We start from the raw sequence: 22,225 nt of genomic DNA, 5'->3' as shown, positions 1-22,225 counted from the left end.
TTGTGTTCACGGACATCTGCGGGTTAGTTTTAATAATAACGCGCCTACGACTGCAGAAAATACGCCTTCAAAATATAAAATTGATATCTAATAACAGTGGAATACTTTTAATGATATTCCTAGATTCGTTTTTTAATCGGCATTTAATTTGACAGTGGCAACCAATGCAGTCAATTGTTAATTTTCAAGCAATAGTTTAACTTAACGAACATCATATTTATTTTCTTAAATATTATTCAAGTTATTAAATATTAAATGACGATGCAATGTGTGGGAGTAGAGGCGGGTAGTTAATTTCGACAATAAAAAAATGAAAATAAAACTCCTCGTATCACATATGTAACAATTTAATTACCAATATTATTAATATATTAACATAAGTGGTCCAGAACCACCTCTCTGATAATAATAATATAATACAAATAATTTTCACAAAAGGTTGCTGAACCTATAACAATGTTATTTAATATAAACAAGTCGCTACTAACGCGATACAAGTAGTCTAGGAGGTGTTCGGATTCAGCCTCGTGACTATGTATGACTCCCCGTCATAATCACATTACAACAATATAACGAGGTACAAAAGGAAAAAGAAAAATAAAGGTAAACATCTTCGTAATATATTAATGATATTTTTTAAAACTAATGACGAGAGGGCGCTTGCGTCGTGCAAAACTTCTTTTCGTAAATGCTCTATTTGGCAATTTCATATTTGCGTCAAATGTAGCGTAAAATGCGGTAGTGGCATATTTAGTTGGGATACAGTGCACATGTCTGCGCTGGTGCGGGAGACGTGGGAGTAGCACCTTAGAATGAGAACCGGCAGCCAAAATGGAAGCTTAAATCGAGCCGTCAAAAACCACTAGGCCAATAATCAGTCATTAATGTTTTATGCGCCCTATCGTAATATTAATACTAGAGTTGATTTATATCGATAGCTATCGAGCCACGAATAAAAATTGCTTTAAAACATTTTCCTTTGTTAAAACAACGCATCCTTATAACGTTGCGTCCATAAAAAGCTTTAACTAAAAAAAAAAAAAAACTACAATATATTCCAATCAACACTATCGATATTAACCAAATTTAAATTCTCACATAAATTACACATTATATACAATGGGAAATAAATACTCTATACATTCACGACAAGTATTACATCATTAAAAGCGTGTATGTACACAACCACACCTACAGACAACGACACCCACCGACAGGAGCTTATATCACAAAATATATATATGTCCCATTGCCATCTAAACGTTTGGTTTGCCTATTACGATATATTTATATATTGGCCTACAATTTTTGGCTTAGCTAAATTGAATGCGCCCGATAAAGGCAGTGGTGTCCAACTAGTTATTCTCAAGCTTTGTTCGACGATGTTATTCAGTTAACAAAGTTCATAGAAACAATAATACGATGTCACTAACACAAATAAACATTTTTTTGGTTTACGTGCAAATTGTAGCTAACAATTTTTATCCAAAAATATACGTTCTAAGTCAATTAATTATTCATAAATCGAAAACGAAGCCAATTAAACCGCTTCGCTATCTTAAAAAATTATTTCACATATTTCATTTTATACGCATCATCGATTTGAATCTACTCAAACCACATCGATATAACACACTACAAGAATACGGCACGTCACTAAAAATTATTGAAAATTGTATAAATATCCTACAATAGCGAGGAATATCGTGTATAGAAACATTTTTGTTTTTTTTTATCGATCGGTAAATTTTATAGAAATATTTCGCTGCACATTTACATTTAAAATATATCACAAATGGATGATATATGATTCGACGAAGCGAAGCGTAGAGTCGCTCGTACTAGACTGCTCATACAAATGTCCTCCTGTACTCTAATGACTAATTCGCGACTCGCTAATAAATTAATTATGTACTCGTGTATGTATGTATTCGTGAATCCAAATGTTGCTATGAATAATAATAGACAATACGACGCGCTGTTCTCGATAAATATAAATAAAATTTAATGTAAACGATTCCAATTGAAGATTTTCTCTTAAAAAAAATCTACAAGTAATTCAGTTTACGACGTTGATGAAAGTTCTGATATATTTATAATATTTAGATAATATATTCAGTCGTGCTGGGACTCTCGTGTGGGCGGCGGCGCTAGTGGCCCACGGGCTCCACGTAGTTGGCCGGGTAGAGCCCCACGCGCCCGTCCTTGCGTCCCTTGCACCAGCCCTGCTCGTCTTCATCCTCCAACTTCTCAAACAGGTCTCCTGGAATCGAACAAAAAAAACGATGTTGAGAGTGTTTTGGTAGAACTTAGGGTTGACAACGCGTGTAGCTAAAAGTAAGTGTTGTACTTTTTGACGAAGCATGTTGCTGATAACTTTATTTCTGTAATCTGACGAAGCGTGTTGCGGATAATAACATGTACTTTTAGGTTATTAAAATAATATTTTGTGTATTAATAAAAATTAAATGCATTTTAAATTTAGGGTTTTAATCTTCAATTAACTATTTTAATCACTATTATTTTTTCAAGTATATTTGCTGTTCTAGCGATTGTATTGTATCGTGTTTTACAATTAGTACTGTAACATTTGACATGTCTATTTATATAGTTGAACAAATTTAATAGGTGCATGTCCATAGGTGCTCTCTTTCCCTCTCATCACTTTTACTTTTAACAAGTAGCGTGTTTGTAGTCAACGTTTCCATTCCCATTCGATCTACAATTTTATATCCCTTACATAATTAAATATTACTATAGTTATTTTTAACCTTTTGTTACAATTTAACTTATAATCGATTGAAACATTGTCCATGTAAATATAAATAGTACATTGAAACCATTACAAGACTACATAGCTCGATAGAAATTGACAGACTGAATAGCACGTTCGTGTCGATGGTTAGGTTGCGATACATGCAAATTATCGGTGTGGTTAGTGAGAGTTTTTTTAACGTTCTCGATAGCGTAAAAGTTATCCCAATTTTGTATAGAGTTGGAACAGCGCCCCTAGCGGCAAACGTAGGCAAACGATCCCATTCCATACAAATACTAGAGGTCCCGCAGTAGTCGAAATTCGACTATAATTAATTGGAATTGTATAATAAGTTTGTACACTAATATGATTTTATTTTATACTTCTATAATCACACATTTCGCCAAGGCTACACTATAAAAAAATATTAATAAAGACAAACAATATTTAATCTATTCTCAATTTGACAACGGACGTCAAGAACAAAAGTGTGACAATAAATAGTATGCATGCGTGTGTGCGTCAAATACATGGTATGTAGTGTGTGTAATGTTTTCTTTATTGATATAATGTAACCTTTATTCATTATTTAAAAAAAATATTGGCATTGTGCACTTCTTCTCTATATTCTCTATAAGCGTGGGAAATTTCATCCTCCTCCGTCCACGCAATTTTCGTAAAAAGGGATACAAAGTTTTTGCTTCACGTATTAATATATAGATGAGTTAACTTTTACGCTATCGAGAACGTTAAGAAACTCGCACTAAGCACACAGGTGAGGGGCTTCTGCTCATAGAGTAAGATCCCAGGGCCACCAGACGTTACGTATTTCCTGACGAACGAAATGTGGCCGATTGCGTAGTGTTAGTATGTACTAAGAACGCATGCCTACCTGCTAGATTGCTTAGACGGCCAATTTTCAGGTATCAGGTAATCGAGGTACTATTACTGGTGGTAGGACCTCTTGTGAGTCCGCGCGGGTGGGTACCACCACTCTGCCTATTTCTGCCGTGAAGCAGTAATGCGTTTCGGTTTGAAGGGTGGGGCAGCCGTTGTAACTATACTGAGACCTTAGAACTTATATCTCAGGGTGGGTGACACATTTACGTTGTAGATGTCTATGGGCTCCAGTAACCGCTTAAAACCAGGTGGGCTGTGAGTTCGTCGACCCATCTAAGCAATAAAAATAAAACAGAATCATTACGAACTTTACGTAAATTCTGAAAGCTGATTTCTAAATTCTGAAATACGTGACGTCTGGTGGCCCTGGGATCTTGGAGTATCAGCACTTACCCTGCCGGAAGGAGAGCTCGTCGCTCTCTGCGCCGGTGTAGTCGTAGAGCGCGCGCACGGGCAGGCCGGGCTCGCCGGAGTCCGTGAGCGCGCCCCCCTCCCCGTCCCCGTCCCACTCCTCCTCCTCGAACGGGTTGTCGGCGCCCTCCCGCGCGGGCGACGACTTGTTCGACTTCGGGCCGCCCGCCGTGCCGTTACTGTCAATGTCAATGACAAATGATTATACTTTAACGAAGAGATAATATCGTGACTTGTAAACGTTCTAATACTAATTAATTTAATATATATAAGTAAATTAATATACAGAAATCGTTAATTTAATTTATATGAGATTAGCATGTAAACAAAATATGTACTAAATTAATATGTGGAGTTTAACAATAATTTGTTAAACTTGTTTTTAAATTCTAGCTTGATTCTAGCGGGTTTGATTTTTATTACACGATGTTATTCCTTCACCATGAAAGTCAATCGTGAACATTTGTTGAGTACATATTTCATTAAAAAAATTGGTACCCGTCTGAGATTCGAACACCGGTGCATCGCTCAACACGTATGCACTGGACCTCTTATCCTTTAGGCCACCACGACTACTATTTCTGCCGTGAAGCAGTAATGCGTTTCGGTTTGAAGGGTGGGGCAGTCGCTGTAACTATACTTAAGACCTTAGAATTTATATCTCAAGGTGGATGGCGCATTTACGTTCTAGATGTCTATGGGCTCCAGTAACCACTTAACACCGGATGGGCTGTAAGCTGGTCCACCCATCTGAGCAATAAAAAAAAGATGGAAATGAGACAATGTTGTACATTAATAAATAATGTCTTCATTGATGATTCCCAACACATTTGAACACAACTAACACGTAGTCGCGGCATGAGTTCCCGTGGTCCCCCGGGGGTAGTGCCAGGCGCACCGGGTCCCCGCCGAGCGAGTGCCAGGCGTGGGACACGAGAGACCCACACGCGTATATTTCCAGACGTTCAATACTAGGGAAGGAAGCGCAGGGAAGGTGTTAAGGAAGGAACATAGGGATTAGGTGTGATTGCGATGGATAGGTTCCCGATTGTTGAGGGATTTTAAGGTATTATAAGTGAACCGGCTAATACACATTACGAGTTTATTTATTGGTAATATTTAATTAGAAATTCACTTTATTTTATAATGATCAGTCTCACAACCGTTCCATTATGATTTTTTTATTCTGAAATAATTAGTACTTATTTTTTATTCTTTACGTATTTATTGTATAGGAGGGATAAAACTGATAATAATTTCTATCTTTGATTTTTACACTTATAAAATTAAAATTGATAAAAGGATTCTTATTTTTTTAATGTTTTTTTTCCTGCCTTTTCTAGTAACCTCTAGGGGTTATTCTAGATTCGCCGAGTTTGTAGAGGCTCAAACCTGACGAAGTTGCTAACACGAGCCCTAGCAAGAGCCGTGCTTCGCAGAATCTACCACCGGATTGGAAACGCGACCCACTGAGAAGATCCGGCGAGAAACTCAGTGGGCTGTGTCTGTGGGTTAATTTACTCGTCGAGCCCTTCGTCGCAAGCGACGGTTTCGACGAGAACGATGACCCGTGCTTGGGGTAAATAAAAGCACCGTTAGTGCTAGTTGTGAGGATCCGAAATGACTTTTTTTTTTGTTATAATATTTAGCAAAAACTCAAAAACTCGACTTGTGTGTTGTACTCACGTGACGGCGATGGGAGCGCTGATGGTCTTCTTGTCTATGGTGTTGTTGGCGGTGGTGTTGTTGGAGAGGGGCGGGGCGGCGGGCGCGGGCGCGGGGGGCTCCGAGTGGTTGTTACTTTTGTTCGTCTTGTTATTCGTTATTGGCGGTAACTCCTGTTCCCATCACAAACGTATTTTTTTAATACTCATGTGTGATAAATCTACCTATATGGTCAAGGTAAATGATGAGTATTTACTTTACTAAATGAATTAAGATTAGTAACTAAATTCAATTTTATAAAATTTAATTAGTGATTGTTAAATTGTAATAAATTATTATACTCATCATTTAAGGTATTTTTAATAAATATTCCTGATTTAAATAAAAATAATAATTCAAAAGAAAAATTTGAGCGTTTTTTAATTCATTTCTTTTAGTTTGTATTAAGAGAGATTTAATAAAATAATTACATAAATATTATAAAAAATAAATAACTAATACACATATCTGCTGTCAGGGGATGACATGCCAAATGCTTTCTATTTAAAGCAACATCCATCATGCAACATCTATTAAGACAAAATATATTTTATTATGAAAATAAATAGATAAAAAAAGCTTATTTCTAAAGAAGATCGAAATGAGAATGACCTCAACACCAATAGACTACGACTACAGGAAACTAGACCCGATTCTTTCAACAACATGCTTTAGAAAATTATATTAAGGAGAACTATCAACCGATATTAGTTAACTCATATATTCATTCTCATTTAAATCCTAGATATTATGTTTGAGCGCAGTTTATATTTAATATTAAAATTTTATTTTTTAACATTATTTTTTTATTAAATACAAACTGCGCTCAAACGTTTTAGGATTAGGACTGTGCACCGACGACGACGCATAAGCACGTGTATTTGTGGGATTTTGTGTTGACACTATATCTAGTGTTGCCAGTTCAGCGAATAGAATATTAAAATCTGGTGTTGCCATTTTTGATAGATCCCTCTTTATTGACACAGTATAGTGTAATTATTTTTTTATTGCTTAGATGGGTGGACGGGCTCAAGCCCAGCTGATGTTAAGTAAATGCGCCACCCACCTTGAGATATAAGTTCCAAGTTCTCAGTTACAACGGCTGCCCCGCCCTTCAAACCGAAACGCATTTACTGCTTCAGAAATAGGCGGGGTGGTGGTACCTACCCGTGCGGACTCACAAGAGGTCCTACCACCAGTAATCACAAGAGGTTTACACAAGAGGTGTTCACTGTTTATCAGTCAGTCAGTACATTCGATGGCAGTTAGTTAGTCGCGATTTCGTCAACATGCTTATGCGACGTGTTAGCGACGTAGCGTGTGTGAAACGTACATCCTCGCTGACTGGCCGCTGATTGAGCAACGTGATCGGTCCGGTGGGCAGGCTCTCCTTGGACTTGCCCTTGGCGATGTCCCGGAACTCCTCGGTGTACTCCTGAGTCACCGACACACCCGATCACAAGCGGTCACAGGTATTAACGAAACGAAACTTTGGACGGCTCATTCAATTTATTCAAAGTTTAGTTTCTTGCAATACGATTCTCATTAGTTCGTCCAAACTTTCGATTCGTTTTATGCGAACTCAATAAAATGGAAATAAAAAAAAAACAAATAAAAATAATAATAAATTAGAAACAATCCACAACACGTCCATCCAAAGCTAGTGAACGTTAATAGTGTAAGCTAAATGAAGAGAAGACAGAATTCTAATAGGGATCTGTGACTAGTAATCATGCGTAGAAACTAACATACCTAACTAAAAGGGTTGTATTTAAAATCATTAAATATTAAATTTGTTTTGATCAAAGTAAATATTGCAATTTAGAATAATTTTCTATTTAGTAATTTTATCACGGGAATCATTCATCACGGGATGTCCTAAACTATCCGTCCGATAGATTTAACGACACTAATTTAAATGAAAAACGAAAATTGAAAACGTAACGTCGATATGACTATAAAAACGCGAAAAGAAACCGTAACAGTAGCCTCAATTGTATCTTCGCGTCGCGAATGCCGAATGCGCGAATACCGAATGAAAAAAATAATATAAATTTTTTGCTCTCGTTGCTAGCTGATTTCAGGTAAATCCTATCCAGAACTGATTTTCATCTGCCATCGCATACAGGCAATGCACGTGCTTGGACCGGTACTTAATAAGTCTGAGTTTTTTTTCTTTACTTATTCGCTGGTAACCTAAGAAGCTATTCCAGCTACGCGCGGATGTGTAAATGATCTCACCGGCTCAAACCTGAGAAAATCTGCAAACACTAGCCCTAGTAGTGCTTCGCAGAATCTACCACTCCATCGATATTGTGACCCACTGAGAAGATCCGGCGAGAATAATACAAGCAACTTCTTATTCCGAAAAAAAATGTGACTTCATTTTTTCTGAATTTAACGCGAGTGAATCCGCGTGTTACGTAAAGTATTATTCTAAAATACATTCAACAAATTTTATCAAAGTTCCAACTGTTTTTTGAACTATGGCGTATTTTCAATGATTCCTCTCGCTATTCACCGTAAGTACTACACACAACCGCCTTACTGCCGTGGAACACCTCGGAGGAGGGGTGCTGTGATTTCGCTATGTGTTGCAACTATTGTATATAACGCGCCATCCATCCACGGTGTATACTCTTGTGCCTCCACAAAACCATTTCGTGCGTTTCCAATTCTTAACGTTCGTTTGCGAGTTTTGTGCTATTGCCTCTGACCACCGCTGTACTTACCTAGCGTCTACATTGTTCACATCAACGCACACATTAACAACAATGATCCCGTACGTTTGATTTAAGCTGGTGTGTGCGTGCGGTCGGCGGTGTCGTTTCGTACCATTAGCGGGTTGGTATAGAAGAACGCCGTGGGGCGATACGAGCCGACTAGGGATGGAGCCACGCGGACGGCGCGCAGACAACGCGTCCACAAGCCGGACGACAGCACGCGTCCTATCGCCGCTGACGCCCGCAACGAGTACACTTCGTAAAACGAGCCTGGCGCATCCGGTTCGTCCTTATTGCGGAATTACGTTCATGAAACTGTACCTTTGGCCTCATACGAATAAGTGCCATATGTATGTACGATGGTTCTTATCTTCGTGACATTCACAGTGATTTTCTCTTTATTAATACATATTATTATAATCTTCGAGTCGTATTTATAAATGTTATTTGTGAAGTTTTGTCGTATAGTTTCGTTTTCATTTATAATCCTTTATCTAAATTAGCACTCAAGACTTTCGATAAAATTTAATTCGATTAAATGTGTTTATTAAAATCGAAATACGCCTGCACGAAATTTGAATTTCTCACGATTATTAAAACCGTAGGTATCTTAATTTATATATTATCCACTAAATTGATTATATATTCTTAATGCTTCATTAATCGTGTTTTTAATTAAATTATTAACGGGTTTTCCTAAGCGAGGTGACAGGAAACCAATTCGATCAAAATCAATGCACGAATTTGAACAATTCACCTAGATTTGAAAGGCGCGATTTTGTAAAATGAATTCTTGTAGACTGTAGTTATATTATTATAATATATTATATATTAATTTAATTATTAATTAATAATAATTAAGTTAATATAATTATACTCGTATAATCGGTTTGAGTTGTTGATTTGTAAAATAAATATTTGTAATAAATGTTTTAAATAGAGTATTTGTAGTAAGTATATCGTACGATTGTTTCACATTTTTTTACTCACTAATAATAGATTAATAGTACACGCGATAGGAAGTGGTGCCATGGGATTTTTCACTACTAAGTGGTTACATTCCGAATTATTCTCGAACTCTCCTTTGAACAGTGATTTATCACTGCGCTTCGACAGTTATAAAGGGGGTTCAATTTATAGCTAGAGGAAAAAGCGAAATCTGAAAACGAAACCTAGACAATCGTAGTGATTTCATACAAAAATTACGAACTACCTTCCGTTAACTGACGTGTAACTTGATGCATTGGAACCATTTATTACGTTTTTCTGTTTGAGAAATGGCGTATATCGATTTTCTTTATTATCTCCACGATTGTGATTGTTGAAAAATATTTTCAATTTATATGTTTGAGAAGCCAATTATAATTTGATTACCTTATTGTTCAGAGGAAATTTATGAGACTAGAAATACGCTAATCTACACAACGAGAACTATCACTACCTTTAATATACCATGTTCTGTATTCAATGATAGTGTATTAATAATAGTATCTCAAATGCACTACCTAACTATAAGCATTAACAATTTAGTAAAATGCGCTCGACACGGAAGAAACTAGAGCAAATCAGATCAGATCAGAGAGACACAGTTATCCAATGAGGGTAGACAAAAATTTTTTTAATACTAATAAACAGGCTATTTATGAACCAACTTCGAGGATCAAAAAGGAGTGGCTTCTGTATATATAATGTATAACGTTTTTTTCCCTCCATAATATTCAAATTCTCCTCTATTATTTATTTATTCTTAAATGGCTTTAATTGTTTCGAAATACTTTAAAAAAGAACATGATCATTTTATTAGAGAAATCTTTCTGCTGATGACTGTGTCTCAGTGCGGTTAGAGATAACTGATGCAGGCTGAGGATAGTAGCAGATGACGTCCGTACCTCGAATTGAGGCCAGGCCATCGCCATATTGACCCCGTGGTTGTTGGCCCACCACTTGAGGTCCTTCTGGCTGTCTGCGTTGTTGATCGTGTGGTGAAACTCTTCGTAGATTTGCGGTAAGCTGAAAACGCATTATCATTTCTCTCTATAGTTTAATACATTTAAGTTTTGACACTTCAATTATATTGCCTGTTATCTCGGTGTACATTTTTGATATACATCACATATTTATTGTATAAATAGCTGTACTCGCCGTATTTATTGTCATTATTATTAAGGAGTCCAACACTCTTATAAATATTAGCTTATCCATTAAGTACATGTATTTTCTACATGGATACGAAGTTTCAAGTCAATCGAACGCATGGTTCAGTAGTTATAACGGAACATCCGTAAAAACCACTGTAGATTATAGTCGATAGATATAGTAGATATTAGTCTTTACTGTATAAAGAAATATTCTGACCTCGGTTCTTGACTTATGTTGAGGCATTTGTGGAAGCTAAACAGCACATCTTTGAAGAATTTCAATCGCTGCGCTTCCATCTGTTGGCACCTGTAAAAGGATAAAAGAAATGACAACCAATTTTTTTTTATTTATCCTTGTAGTTACACGAGCATACGGCCCGCCCGATGGTGAAGGGTTAGCGTTGTTCATGGACGTCAGCAGGGGCAGACCCAAGTCTGCTGCTTAGCGAGCATACAAATAAAGTTTACAAACTGAGAGATTAGCGTTTTACCAAGATTTATAAAGGCGATGATACCTTTAGTAAAATTTTGATTGAGCCTACCGCACCCTTCGTGTTAAGGGGTTAACGGAACCAAAAGACGTCACAACGTCATTGTCGTCACTCAATTAATTTTAATAATTTGTTTTACCTAAGCTGGTAGCATTGAGAGGCTATGCCGGCGTAACCTAAGTGTAGGTGACCTCTCGAGGCTCTAACCTCGGGGCGTTGCTAACACTAGCCCTAGCAAGAGCAGTGCTTCGCAGAATCTACCACCGGATCGAAAACGCGATCCACTGAGAAGATCTGGTGAGAAAATCAGTTGGTTCGTCACTCACACTGAAACATGCCGTCGATGTCTCAATTAAATTGTAGAAAGAGTGTCCTACTCTTCAAAAACCAGAACGCAGAGATGCTTTTCGCAGAATGTTGGTGCCTACTCGTGCGGACTTTACAACTTATTTTACCTATACCCTGGTAACATAAGTGGCTATTCCAGCTATGCGAGGGGGGAACAATTTGCATATTTCGAATGGCGCTCGCAAAATGGCGGCAGCGTTCTGTCTGTATTATCCTATAGCACAGCAATTGCTATTAGTCATTTATTATTGCGCGCGTATTTTAAGCACGCAAGAGTAGGTTTATCGTCTGGTCTCCATCCTTTAAATTTCTGCCGTAAGCTATAATGCGATTTAAAGGATGGGATTACCATTATACTATTGATTCTACAACCTCATGTCTCAAGGTTTGCGGTGGCATCCGCGTTTTCTATAAGTTCTGGTACCAATCTTACACTCGGTGAGTTGTGAGTTGGGTCAGCCACATATGTACGCAATATACCATAAAGCGCTTTCAGACTACGCTATAATATAATAGCATATAGTATATAGCTCATAGCACATCATACGTTATTATGGATACGTTCACACTGTACTGTACTATATATTATTGGCTAAGTACACGCTGCTATACTATATGGCACTATAGTATAGTGTGGTCTAAAAGCAGCTTGAGTCCCGTTGCCGCAATGTGCGATATTGCGAATAAGTAGGATCTCGTACAAACGTATTAATTTTAAGGCGATAATCGCGATACATTTGTCTAAGCATTGTAGACGTTTAGCGACGATACCTGATAACGATGATGACATCAAACCCCGTCCCGATTGCCTCAAGGTAAACATGTAATTACACAATTACAATCACGACCACATCGCGACGTCAAAGTTATGATCGGTTACGAGCAATCAGTGTACTACGTGATGCAAACTAATCGGAATTGAAATTTGTATAACCGAAAATCCTTTGAAGCTATTGAAGATTACACGATTGATGTTTAGTTTTGGCGGTAAATTTAGAAATTATATACATACGTATGGATGCTAGAAAAAAAAGTATGCGCGAAAAAACCACATGACAGTAGATTTAGCTGTATCCGACCGCTTCACTGGGCATTTGAAATTAACATTATTATTTCTCACCCCCACAAAGATTCTCATCATTAACGCCCCCGCAACTGGTGTAGGGAGTCCAACACTCATATTAATAATAGCCTATCCATTAAGTACGTGTATTTTCCACATGGATACCAAGTTTCAAGTCAATCGGATGCATGGTTCAGTAGTTATAACGGAACATCCGTAAAAACCACTGTACATTTATATATTAGTATAGATTTTAAAGACGATTTCATAGACGTAGTCTTTCTTACCTATCGAATACTGAAGTCATGTCCTCTATGTATCGAGGGTTGTACGCCGTGATCTCGGCTAGAGCTGTCTGGTATTTTTCTCGGTTCTTTGACACTTCGTCGCGACATTTCGATACACGATCTGCCATTTTCTTGACCTACGAAAAAAAAAAAAATTATTTTTGTAAACCCTGAACTTTATCAGTAAGAAATATTACATTAATGCTTGCTGTAAAACACGTTAATTCTACGATCAACGGTTTCAAGAAATATGAAACAGATTTCATATGTAGTCTCAATTAGGAACAATTACAGCTTATTAATATTGTCGAGAATTATTTACTTTATTATAAATAACATGTAATATAAATTAGAGAGGGAACGCTGAAGATATGTTTTCTCAACATCTAACGGCATAACGAGACATAACTATAACGAAGTAAACTAGTTAGCAGGTGTAGGGGGCGACGCAAATTGTCGCGTCCGCCGGCGTCGCACAGTCTACACGCCGCGCCACTGCTATAGACTGACAGGGCTGTGCACGTGATTAATATTTGTCACAGCAATAATAAAGTTTTATCTTTAAATTGTCCTTATTCTACATCTTAAGATGAAAATATGCCAACTAAAAATTATATTATATCGTTTAAGAATAATTTTTAAATCCGGTACACGAATCTAAGCGCTCGTATATACATATTTTATAACAAAAACATCGATCTGAAATTTTATAATAATAACAACTAGTTGGCCTTGGTAAACAATAAAAAAAATATAACAGAATTTGCAAGAAATTACCATGAGGTTTTATAAATGGCACATACAAAAATCGACAATAGAAACAAAATAAAACTTAAACGAGTGAATATTCTTACATAGCTAATTTTCATCCATTTTAAAATCATAAACCTGTTCTTTCTTATATTTATTATTACAACTAAATTTCAGTATTTTGAATGACATAAATATTACGTAGCTATTCTCGTTCGATTAAAAAAATTGAAGTTTTTTTTTTTGCTATTGACTAGGCACGGGACAGCCCTGCATACATATATATGCATAAAATTACGCACCACATTTCTAACAGGGTTAGACATTGAATCGTGCACGTATGTATGTATATAATATACATTTCTCTCAGTATAGAAATGTCAGACAGTAAAATTAAATTATATTTTTATCTGTACTGTATGTTTTATAGGCACTGGTATCAGATGCATATATCGAATGGATATTGGTTTTAGGATTTATATTTTTGAAGAGTTTTTTAAATGCATATTGAATTCGTTTTGTGAATTTAAAATTTAAATAAAACATGAAATATCGATCGAATATTGTATTTTAATTTTATTTCGAATATTGTTTAATTTACATTATCTTAATTACATATTTTGTATTGAAATACGTGACTAAAGCAAAATCGAAAAGTTGACCATAACACAAAGAGGTAACACGTTCAATTATTTAATGTTGAGTTAACTTACCGTCATGGCTTTCTGTTAGCAAAAACAAAAATAACAAAAGCATGAGTATCCGTGTCGAATATAATAAATAATAAAAATTAAAAACAAAGTATTAATTTCGTTACGTTGGTTCACGTTGCATTTTGAGCCATACGTTCAATGGGTAGTGAGGTTGGGGGGTAGGGTAAGTAGTAGAACGATAGGATAGATCTAAGAATTAGCTTCAGATAGTCGTTATTATAACCGGGAACAGAATTAATCGCTATATTAAAAAATTACAACATTCTATGTAATGAAGTTATCTCAAGATATCAATTTTGCCATACACTATCCGATATTGAATGATTTTCCAGCTGTCATTTTTGCTTTGTCATTTTTCGGACTAGGCTTTAGAAGAATCCCTTCCAGGTTGGCATTACGAACATCCAAGAACACTTATCGAAATTCATCGCCAGATTGGCTGTCCGATAGTATGTGATCGATAATAGTAAAAAACATAATGATATTTTAAAAAAAAAACCTACTACAAAATTGGTGATAGTTTGGTTTAGGTGCTCTCTGACGACTTTTGACGTAGCCTTCGGTCTTCAATAGTTAGACTGCTTTGAACTTTTCAAAATCCTCGGTAATTTGAAATATGAAACCAACTGAATATCATAATATTTTGCTACCGAGACACCTTTTGTATTTTTATATTTATTTTCCAAGTGTCATTTTGCAGCATCAGTTGTAGAATTTCTAACCTCCAAAAAGGCTATAATATAATTTATGTATTCACTTAATATACTATTAGATTATAACTCAAATTTAGACTAAGAGATGAGCTATCAATACAATCACGCTAATGTAGGTTTCTCTATTCCTTAGACTTCATTAAAGCCTATAAATCTATAGTTGTTTATTTATGAAGGTTTCAAGATACAATATTAAAATTTGGTAAGAGAGACGTCAGAGATTGTATAATTAAGAAGGGTTATATCGCAATTTATCATCACATATTATCATATTCTTTTTAAAATAGATGAAATAGTGTTAGAGTGTTATGTTTGTATGAGCTCTTATAATAATAACAATATAAACCTCTTTGTAATCCGTGATAAAGTGCGTCATTTATCAGTATGAAAAGCGACAGCAACTTGTCTGTGAACCCTGAACAGCGCACAAGTGTCATCAATAACAGCGCCAGTCAGCTCTATTTTCCAAGGATGTTTTTTTTAGGTTTTTTTATTTTTTTATTGCTTTTGTAGGCAGACGAGCGTACGGCCCACCTGATGGTAAGTGGTTACCGTCGCCCATGGACTTCAGCAATGCCAGGAGCAGAGCCAAGCCGCTGCCTACTGTTTAATACTCTCCACAAGCCTCGTTTGAAGAAGGACATGTCATAACGCTCGGGAAACACCGTGGAGGGGAGCTCATTCCATAGCCGGATGGTACGTGACAAAAAGACCTCTGGAAACGCACTGTGGATGACCGCAGTGGCTCCAGGTAGTATGGATGAACTCTACTCCGGTGGCGGGCGGTGCGATGGTAAAAACGAGACGTTGGTATCATCTCGAACAACTCCTCAGAGCACTCCTCATGGAACATGCGGTACAAAATACAGAGGGAACCGAAGTCCCTCCGCAGACCCAGAGGCTCCAAGGGAAATAACATTTTGCATAAAAACTGTATTCAACATTAATCATAATTGTCTAATTTCGAAAGAGTGAATAATCGAATAATCAAGTTACCTTTTCAACTTCTTTCCTGTTTGTACTCAATCAACTCATCAACCGATGTTTGCCATATGAAATAACATGAAACGTGGATTTTCATCAAACTTCAAACTGGTAACCGTTTGATGAAATGTATCCAGAACTTGTACTAAACAAATTGATTATAAGCATGTGTGAGAGAAGCTTGTTGTACCTTTTCAGGTATGTATCAGAAGTAAGCTAATATGTGTAATTGTATTCATTACTTCATTCTTTTTTTTTATTGCCCTTGTAAGCAGACGAGCATACGGCCCACCTGATGGTGAGTGGTTACCGTCGCCCATAGACTTCAGCAATGCCAGGGACAGAGCCAAGCCGCTGCATACCATTCTCATGTTTTAATAAAAAAAGAAATATGTATTTATGAATTTAGTTAACTTTATTTTTTGTCAGGAGGAAATCACCGGACTTCCGCCCTCCACTGGGGATGGAGGGCGGGGCATGTCGGAGTTGAACCGACTAAAACCTCCTGTCGCTCAACAACCAGCATCCAAACCTCGCATGAGACAGAACTCATGAAAAGGCAAAGGGGGGAAAGTGAAGCGTTTAGTGCGGAGCACATCTCTCCCATCACCCTCCCCCTCGGGACGCCGGACTGGCGGTCGTCGGCGCCACGACCACCAGTCCTCTCGGTCGGCAGGCTAGTTAACTAAGACTAGATAAAGTTAACCTTGTCCTTAATGTCGATATTGTTGGTTAATCATCAGCAATACTGACGTCATCACTTTAGAAACACCATAGAAATAGCCACTTCGTGTATGTTATATTTATAGCATCTTCTTCGGTTTTCGTCAGTCGTCGCTATAATTAAAACTAATGTTAATGTCGCATGTTTTATGTAATTTCGTAATGACGAAACGCGTAAGTTGTTTGTCAACCCTGCTATAATTCTACCCGAGCCACTCGGCGTGATAGGGGCGGATTCAATCATCCGACAAAAGTGCCTCTGCCTACCACTTCATTACCTGCTGCCTTAACATGATTTGAGTCCCGGCGTGCCGTATATAAGGAAATACCCACATAGCTACGTTTATAATGGAACATCAGTCGTTACGTTAACGGTTGACTCAACATAATGACAGTGACGTTCGAAACGATATCGTGTCAGTTTGATGTCTTTATTCGTTTAATAAAACTATTATATAATTAACAAATCTTCGTTTAAATTTGATTTCGATCGACATCAATTATAAGTCTTAGCAAAAGTAACACGAGAAACTTATCGCCTTGTATAATTTGAACACGCATTGAACATAAACATCCTTCTAACAAATATCTCAATTTTCAAACTCACCGCCTTCATAATTAGTTTATTGGCAAACTAAAATACTTGGAAATTCGCGAGCAAACAAAGCAATCTCTATCAATAAAATATATCTAATGACCTCTAAAACTCGTCGTCGTCGTAACGGATCCCCCGAGTAATTTGTGGTCAAAATCGCTCCCGCACGGCTTGTGCCAACAACGCCTTCATCCCAAAAGAAGAATAATAGTATTTAATTTCCTTTTAATCAAAATTTTCTGGATTTTTCCATGGAACATTTTATGTTCTATTTTAGACATTTCTTCTTTCAGAAATAAGGGTGGAATAAATGAAATCGATACAAGGTGGAAGAAGATGACAGGTAATAGACGAATGGGTCAAATATTGGAACAAGCAGTGGCGATGTTTGGCAATGGCGATACTGCAAACACAGCTGATTGTTGTAAACAAAGCTGGACCTCAAATTATAAGTAAGCGTCAAAAAATAATGGAAATTTAAAGATTCTTGACCGATATCAGAAGGAATAGACAACAAATAAATAATAGTTTACAAAAACTAAAAAACGCGCTTTATATAAAATTCTACAAAAAAATAGAAAATAAATTTTAATAAATTTAAATTGAAAATAGTGTAAAACAATATATAAAAAAAGCGTGTTTTTTTGTTTTTTTAAACTATTATTTATTTTTCATTTGTTAGTTGAATTTTAATTTTTTTTTTAATATTGAATTGTCATCGGTCCTCGATAAATCTACAAAGTTTGAATGAAATCTGGCCGTTTAAAGTGGGTGTCAAAATCGCATCTAAAGGAGTCAGTTACAAACATACATACAAGTGAAGCTAATATAAAGCGTGTAAAAATAAGTGAAGAGTTAGAAATTAAAACAGTTGTTTAGACGTAAATATCTCCGTTGTAATGTTTAACATTCTGAAAAGAAAACTAATAACACCCAGCCCAGGGACATTTTATGTTGCACTAGTTCAAACATTTACATTTTAATGTTATATGAAAACCGGTTACAGTTTCGGGAAAAAAAACGGTCTTTCCCCGACCGAACGGTTTTCCGGTAGTCAACGTTCAAGATAAATGGAAAATTTTCAACGGTACATAAAATATTTTTTCTGTGTAAATAACATTCCTTGGAACCGGCGTCTGGATACTGAAGTACGGTAATTTGATGTACCGCTAAAAATTGTGGTATTGCAATTTCTCGTGCTTTTAGTCGAATTATGGCGGGTTTTTTTTATCAGATTCACCATTGCCTTATTTGCTATGCATTGTTTTATTTCTGAATAGGTTAAAAACTGTTATTTTGACTGAGAGAAACGAAAATACGTTAAACACGAACAAAGGCTTAATAAATTGGTTATCCTGCGAAAGAAGGAACAACTTTCTAATCGACATTTGTTTCATTCGGAGTAGGGATGTTGATTACACGTTCTTTACCAAATATATTTAGAAATTCAAGTTAAAACAGAAAAAAATATTATCACATGGAAGTGGCATTGTGATAAATGTAAATAAATCGTAGAAAGTAAATTCTGGTTTGATGTCAGTTACGCCATTATAGTGTACTGCGTGTGAGAGAGATATAGAGACGTTCTAATCAAAACCAGAAAGAGAGAGAGAGTATACTTTATTGCACTCTAAAATCAAATTAACATTGGAGATCAGTCAACAGGTTGATATACTGTGTACAATAAGAGGTCTTATCGCTAAACGCGATCTAAGACAACCGTTTTCATCTAGAAATTTTCTGAAAAAAGTTACGGTTAGTATGTTGCGGTTCCACACCCGGTTGCGGTATAGGTATATTTATTATTTGGTAAGTAATTTGAAAACCAATTTCGGATCTCATTTTACAAAAGTAAAATTTTTGTTTTATAATATTAGTGTTTGTTTACTTTAATTAAAACTGTTTTTACGGTTATCGAGCCCGTGACCAAATCAGTCGGACCATGAAAACTGTAAAGTATTCGAAACGTCGTTAATAATATAGTGGCGATATTAAAAACGTAAAAGTAGTTTTAATTATGTTTACCATTTGCGGAAACCAAATAAAATACTATAGTATACTTTACTCTACAGAACCAAACATAGGAAGCGTCCCTATTTGGTTATCACAGTTATAAATTCATGAAACAATCTACCGAGATACTAGATCGACTGTTTTAATTATATTTTATAAAATTTTATGATCAATTAAAATATAAAAGATGCTCCATTGATAAAATAGAATCTCTTCCAATTACCAAGACAGGTTTGTTAACAAACAATTTTGATTGGTTAAAATAATGTTCTTGATATTTTTGAAGGCGAAAATATACGGTTTTTTTAATTTAGGTGTCTTCTTGTTGTCTATTTTTAGGATTTTACTATTAATTACTAATAAACTGCTAATTTCAATTATATTTTAAATTATAATCAATTATCTTCCACAAATCGGAGTGGACTAAATTAAGCAAATGCATTCGTGGCGTAATGCGGGCTGCTTATCTAACACTATATAAGTCGATCTATGTTATGTATGAATTAACTCTCAAAATTCACGTAGTATCGAATTGTACCGTAGATAGTGTGTCGGATTATGATCTCGACGCATATCTTTCAATTAGACGAACGACAAAATCCAGTCTTGCGTTGGACATCTTGACGAGGGACAAAATGAACTCCATGTTCGACCTCTGAGCTTGACAGTTTATTGACCTTTATAAATAAAACAACGGGCAGCCGTTGTAACTATACTTGAGACCTAAGAACTTATATCTCAAGGAGGGCGCATTTACGTTGTAGATTTCTATGGGCTCCAGTAACCACTTAGCACCAGGTGGACTGTGAGCTCGACCACCCATCTAAGCAATAAAAATATATATATAAACACAAAAAAATTGTCACTATTTATTTAGATCAAATTTACTTCATGCTGAAATATTTTTCAATTTAATTGACATTTTCCAACGCGAAACATTATTTTAAATCCACGAACACGAAAATTATAGTCTAATTATGAATTTGAAACTAACCGTAATAGTTAACTTTACTAATTTATTACAAAATACAATATTTAATACTGTAACAGTTTTGAGTATACTGAGTATACAATATTTATTACTGTAATTTTACATTCAGATTACCGTATAATAAAAAGATTAAAGAAATCGAAATGAAAAATTGCATTCAGAACGACGGTCCAACAACAACTATAATGTGTCGAATTGCTGCAATTACCCGTCGAGTTTCTCCGCGTGCGGTCGTATCAAAATAACACGAGAAAAACAATAATAATATAAAAAAAACAGTTTCACATAATTACGAACGTATGTGAATGCAGGCATGAGATATCGCAGGTGCCGATGTAGGTTGTCCCAGATGTGTGGAGGTTACATAATGCTCCGGTGTAACGCGACACGGTTCCGATAGCGTGCCGCGTGGACATACTATTATATCGATGAGTTTTTTCCATTAAACGCCAAACGCGTGTTTCGTGAAACTGATTTTAAATAAAAATAAAATGGTGGTAGTGCATATTGCGAGCCCGTACTGTTTTCTACTGGTGGTAGGACCTCTTGTGAGTCCGCGCGGGTGGGTACCACCGCCCTGCCTATTTCTGTCGTGAAGCAGTAATGCGTTTCGGTTTGAAGGGAGGGGCAGCCGTTGTAACTATACTTGAGACCTTAAAACTTATATCTCAACGTGGGTGGCGCATTTACGTGGTCTATGAGCTCCAGTAACAACTTAACACCAGGTGGACTGTGAGCTCGTCCATCCATCTAAGCAATAAAAAAAATAAAAAAAAGTACGAAAGTATAGCAGCTTGCAACTCCGGCCTAACTTTTCAAGTTTTTTCAAATACATTCTTCTGTAGCCGCCTTACGTCAATTAGACAGTAAACTTCAAGACGACGCTTGAAAGGCAAACGTGACTAAGCGACAATAACTGCTTTGTACATAAATGATAGGCAATAACCATATTCGATGCGCAAAAAATATATATTTCTAGGTCTATTAAAATAATTTCAATCCTACAGATACTAGCTAGATTCTACTACAGCTAGATTCGTTAAAATAAATTTTGTTTTCAGGTGTTTCAACTTTAAATTAGTCTACTGTAAAGTTCACGCATTGTCGCTTAGTCACGTTTGCCTTTCGAGCGTCGAAAAGCAATAAACATACAATATATAATCTCACAACGGCTTATGTTTCGACATAATTATTATTTACTTTCATTTAAAACAAGCGCGCAAAAAAACGGTAAAATAACTCTTAATCGCTTTAATACACATTATATTTGAATTACAAACATTGAAACCTCAAATTCTATGTAACGGCAGTTGTTTTTACGAGCGGAGTCGAACGTGACACGTTATAGTGACTGTATACGAAAGTATAAGATTACCGCTGACCATTCACAATTGGAGATTTGGTATTTTAATTCGACTACGTGAAAGTTATTGCTTAACTTGACAGGAATGTTTCATACATTTTAGTTATTATAATAAATTTCTAGATAATAATATTATGTATACTAGAGGTCCCGCAGTAGTCGAAATTCGACTATAATTAATTGGAATTGTAAATTTGTGCATTATTATTATTGTATTGTATACTTCTATAATCACAAATTTCGCCAAGACTACACTATAAAAAATATTAACAAAGACAAACAATATTTAATCTCAATTTGACAACAGACGTCAAGAACAAAAGTTTGACAATAAATAGTATGCATGCGTGTGTGCGTCAAATAAATGGTATGTTGTGTGTGTAATGTTTTCTTTATTGATTTAATGTATCTTTTATGCATTATTTTAAAAAAATATTAGTATTGTGCACTTCTTCTCTATATTCTGTATAAGTGTGGAAAATTTCATACTCCTCCGTCCACGCAATTTTCGTAAAAAGGGATACAAAGTTTTTGCTTCACGTATTAATATATAGATGCGT

General features: G+C 36.0%; 1 protein-coding gene across 5 annotated transcripts in view; it reads right to left on the bottom strand.

The window, feature by feature from the left end:
- Window positions 1–331: 331 nt before the first annotated feature.
- Synd (protein kinase C and casein kinase substrate in neurons protein Synd) overlaps window positions 332–22,225 on the bottom strand; it is a 96,968-nt gene continuing 75,074 nt past the window's right edge. For 2 of the 5 annotated variants that reach the window (XM_028171702.2, XM_028171693.2), the window contains 8 exons: window positions 14,284–14,295; window positions 12,821–12,957; window positions 10,849–10,938; window positions 10,383–10,503; window positions 7,104–7,205; window positions 5,753–5,904; window positions 4,049–4,245; window positions 332–2,263 (listed from right to left, as the gene is read on the bottom strand). In XM_028171702.2, the coding sequence (XP_028027503.2) occupies window positions 2,151–2,263; window positions 4,049–4,245; window positions 5,753–5,904; window positions 7,104–7,205; window positions 10,383–10,503; window positions 10,849–10,938; window positions 12,821–12,957; window positions 14,284–14,295 (924 nt within the window). In that variant the 3' untranslated portion in view covers window positions 332–2,150. The remainder of the gene's footprint in view (window positions 2,264–4,048; window positions 4,246–5,752; window positions 5,905–7,103; window positions 7,206–10,382; window positions 10,504–10,848; window positions 10,939–12,820; window positions 12,958–14,283; window positions 14,296–22,225) is intronic. The other 3 variants (XM_089739967.1, XM_028171694.2, XM_028171710.2) reach the window with 2 other exon arrangements.

The sequence above is a fragment of the Bombyx mandarina genome, chromosome A1, assembly GCF_030267445.1.
Source record: "Bombyx mandarina strain Sakado chromosome A1, ASM3026744v2".
Classification (NCBI taxonomy): domain Eukaryota; kingdom Metazoa; phylum Arthropoda; class Insecta; order Lepidoptera; family Bombycidae; genus Bombyx; species Bombyx mandarina.
Note: the sequence above shows the minus strand (reverse complement) of the source record. Positions and strands in the feature narration are given on the sequence as shown.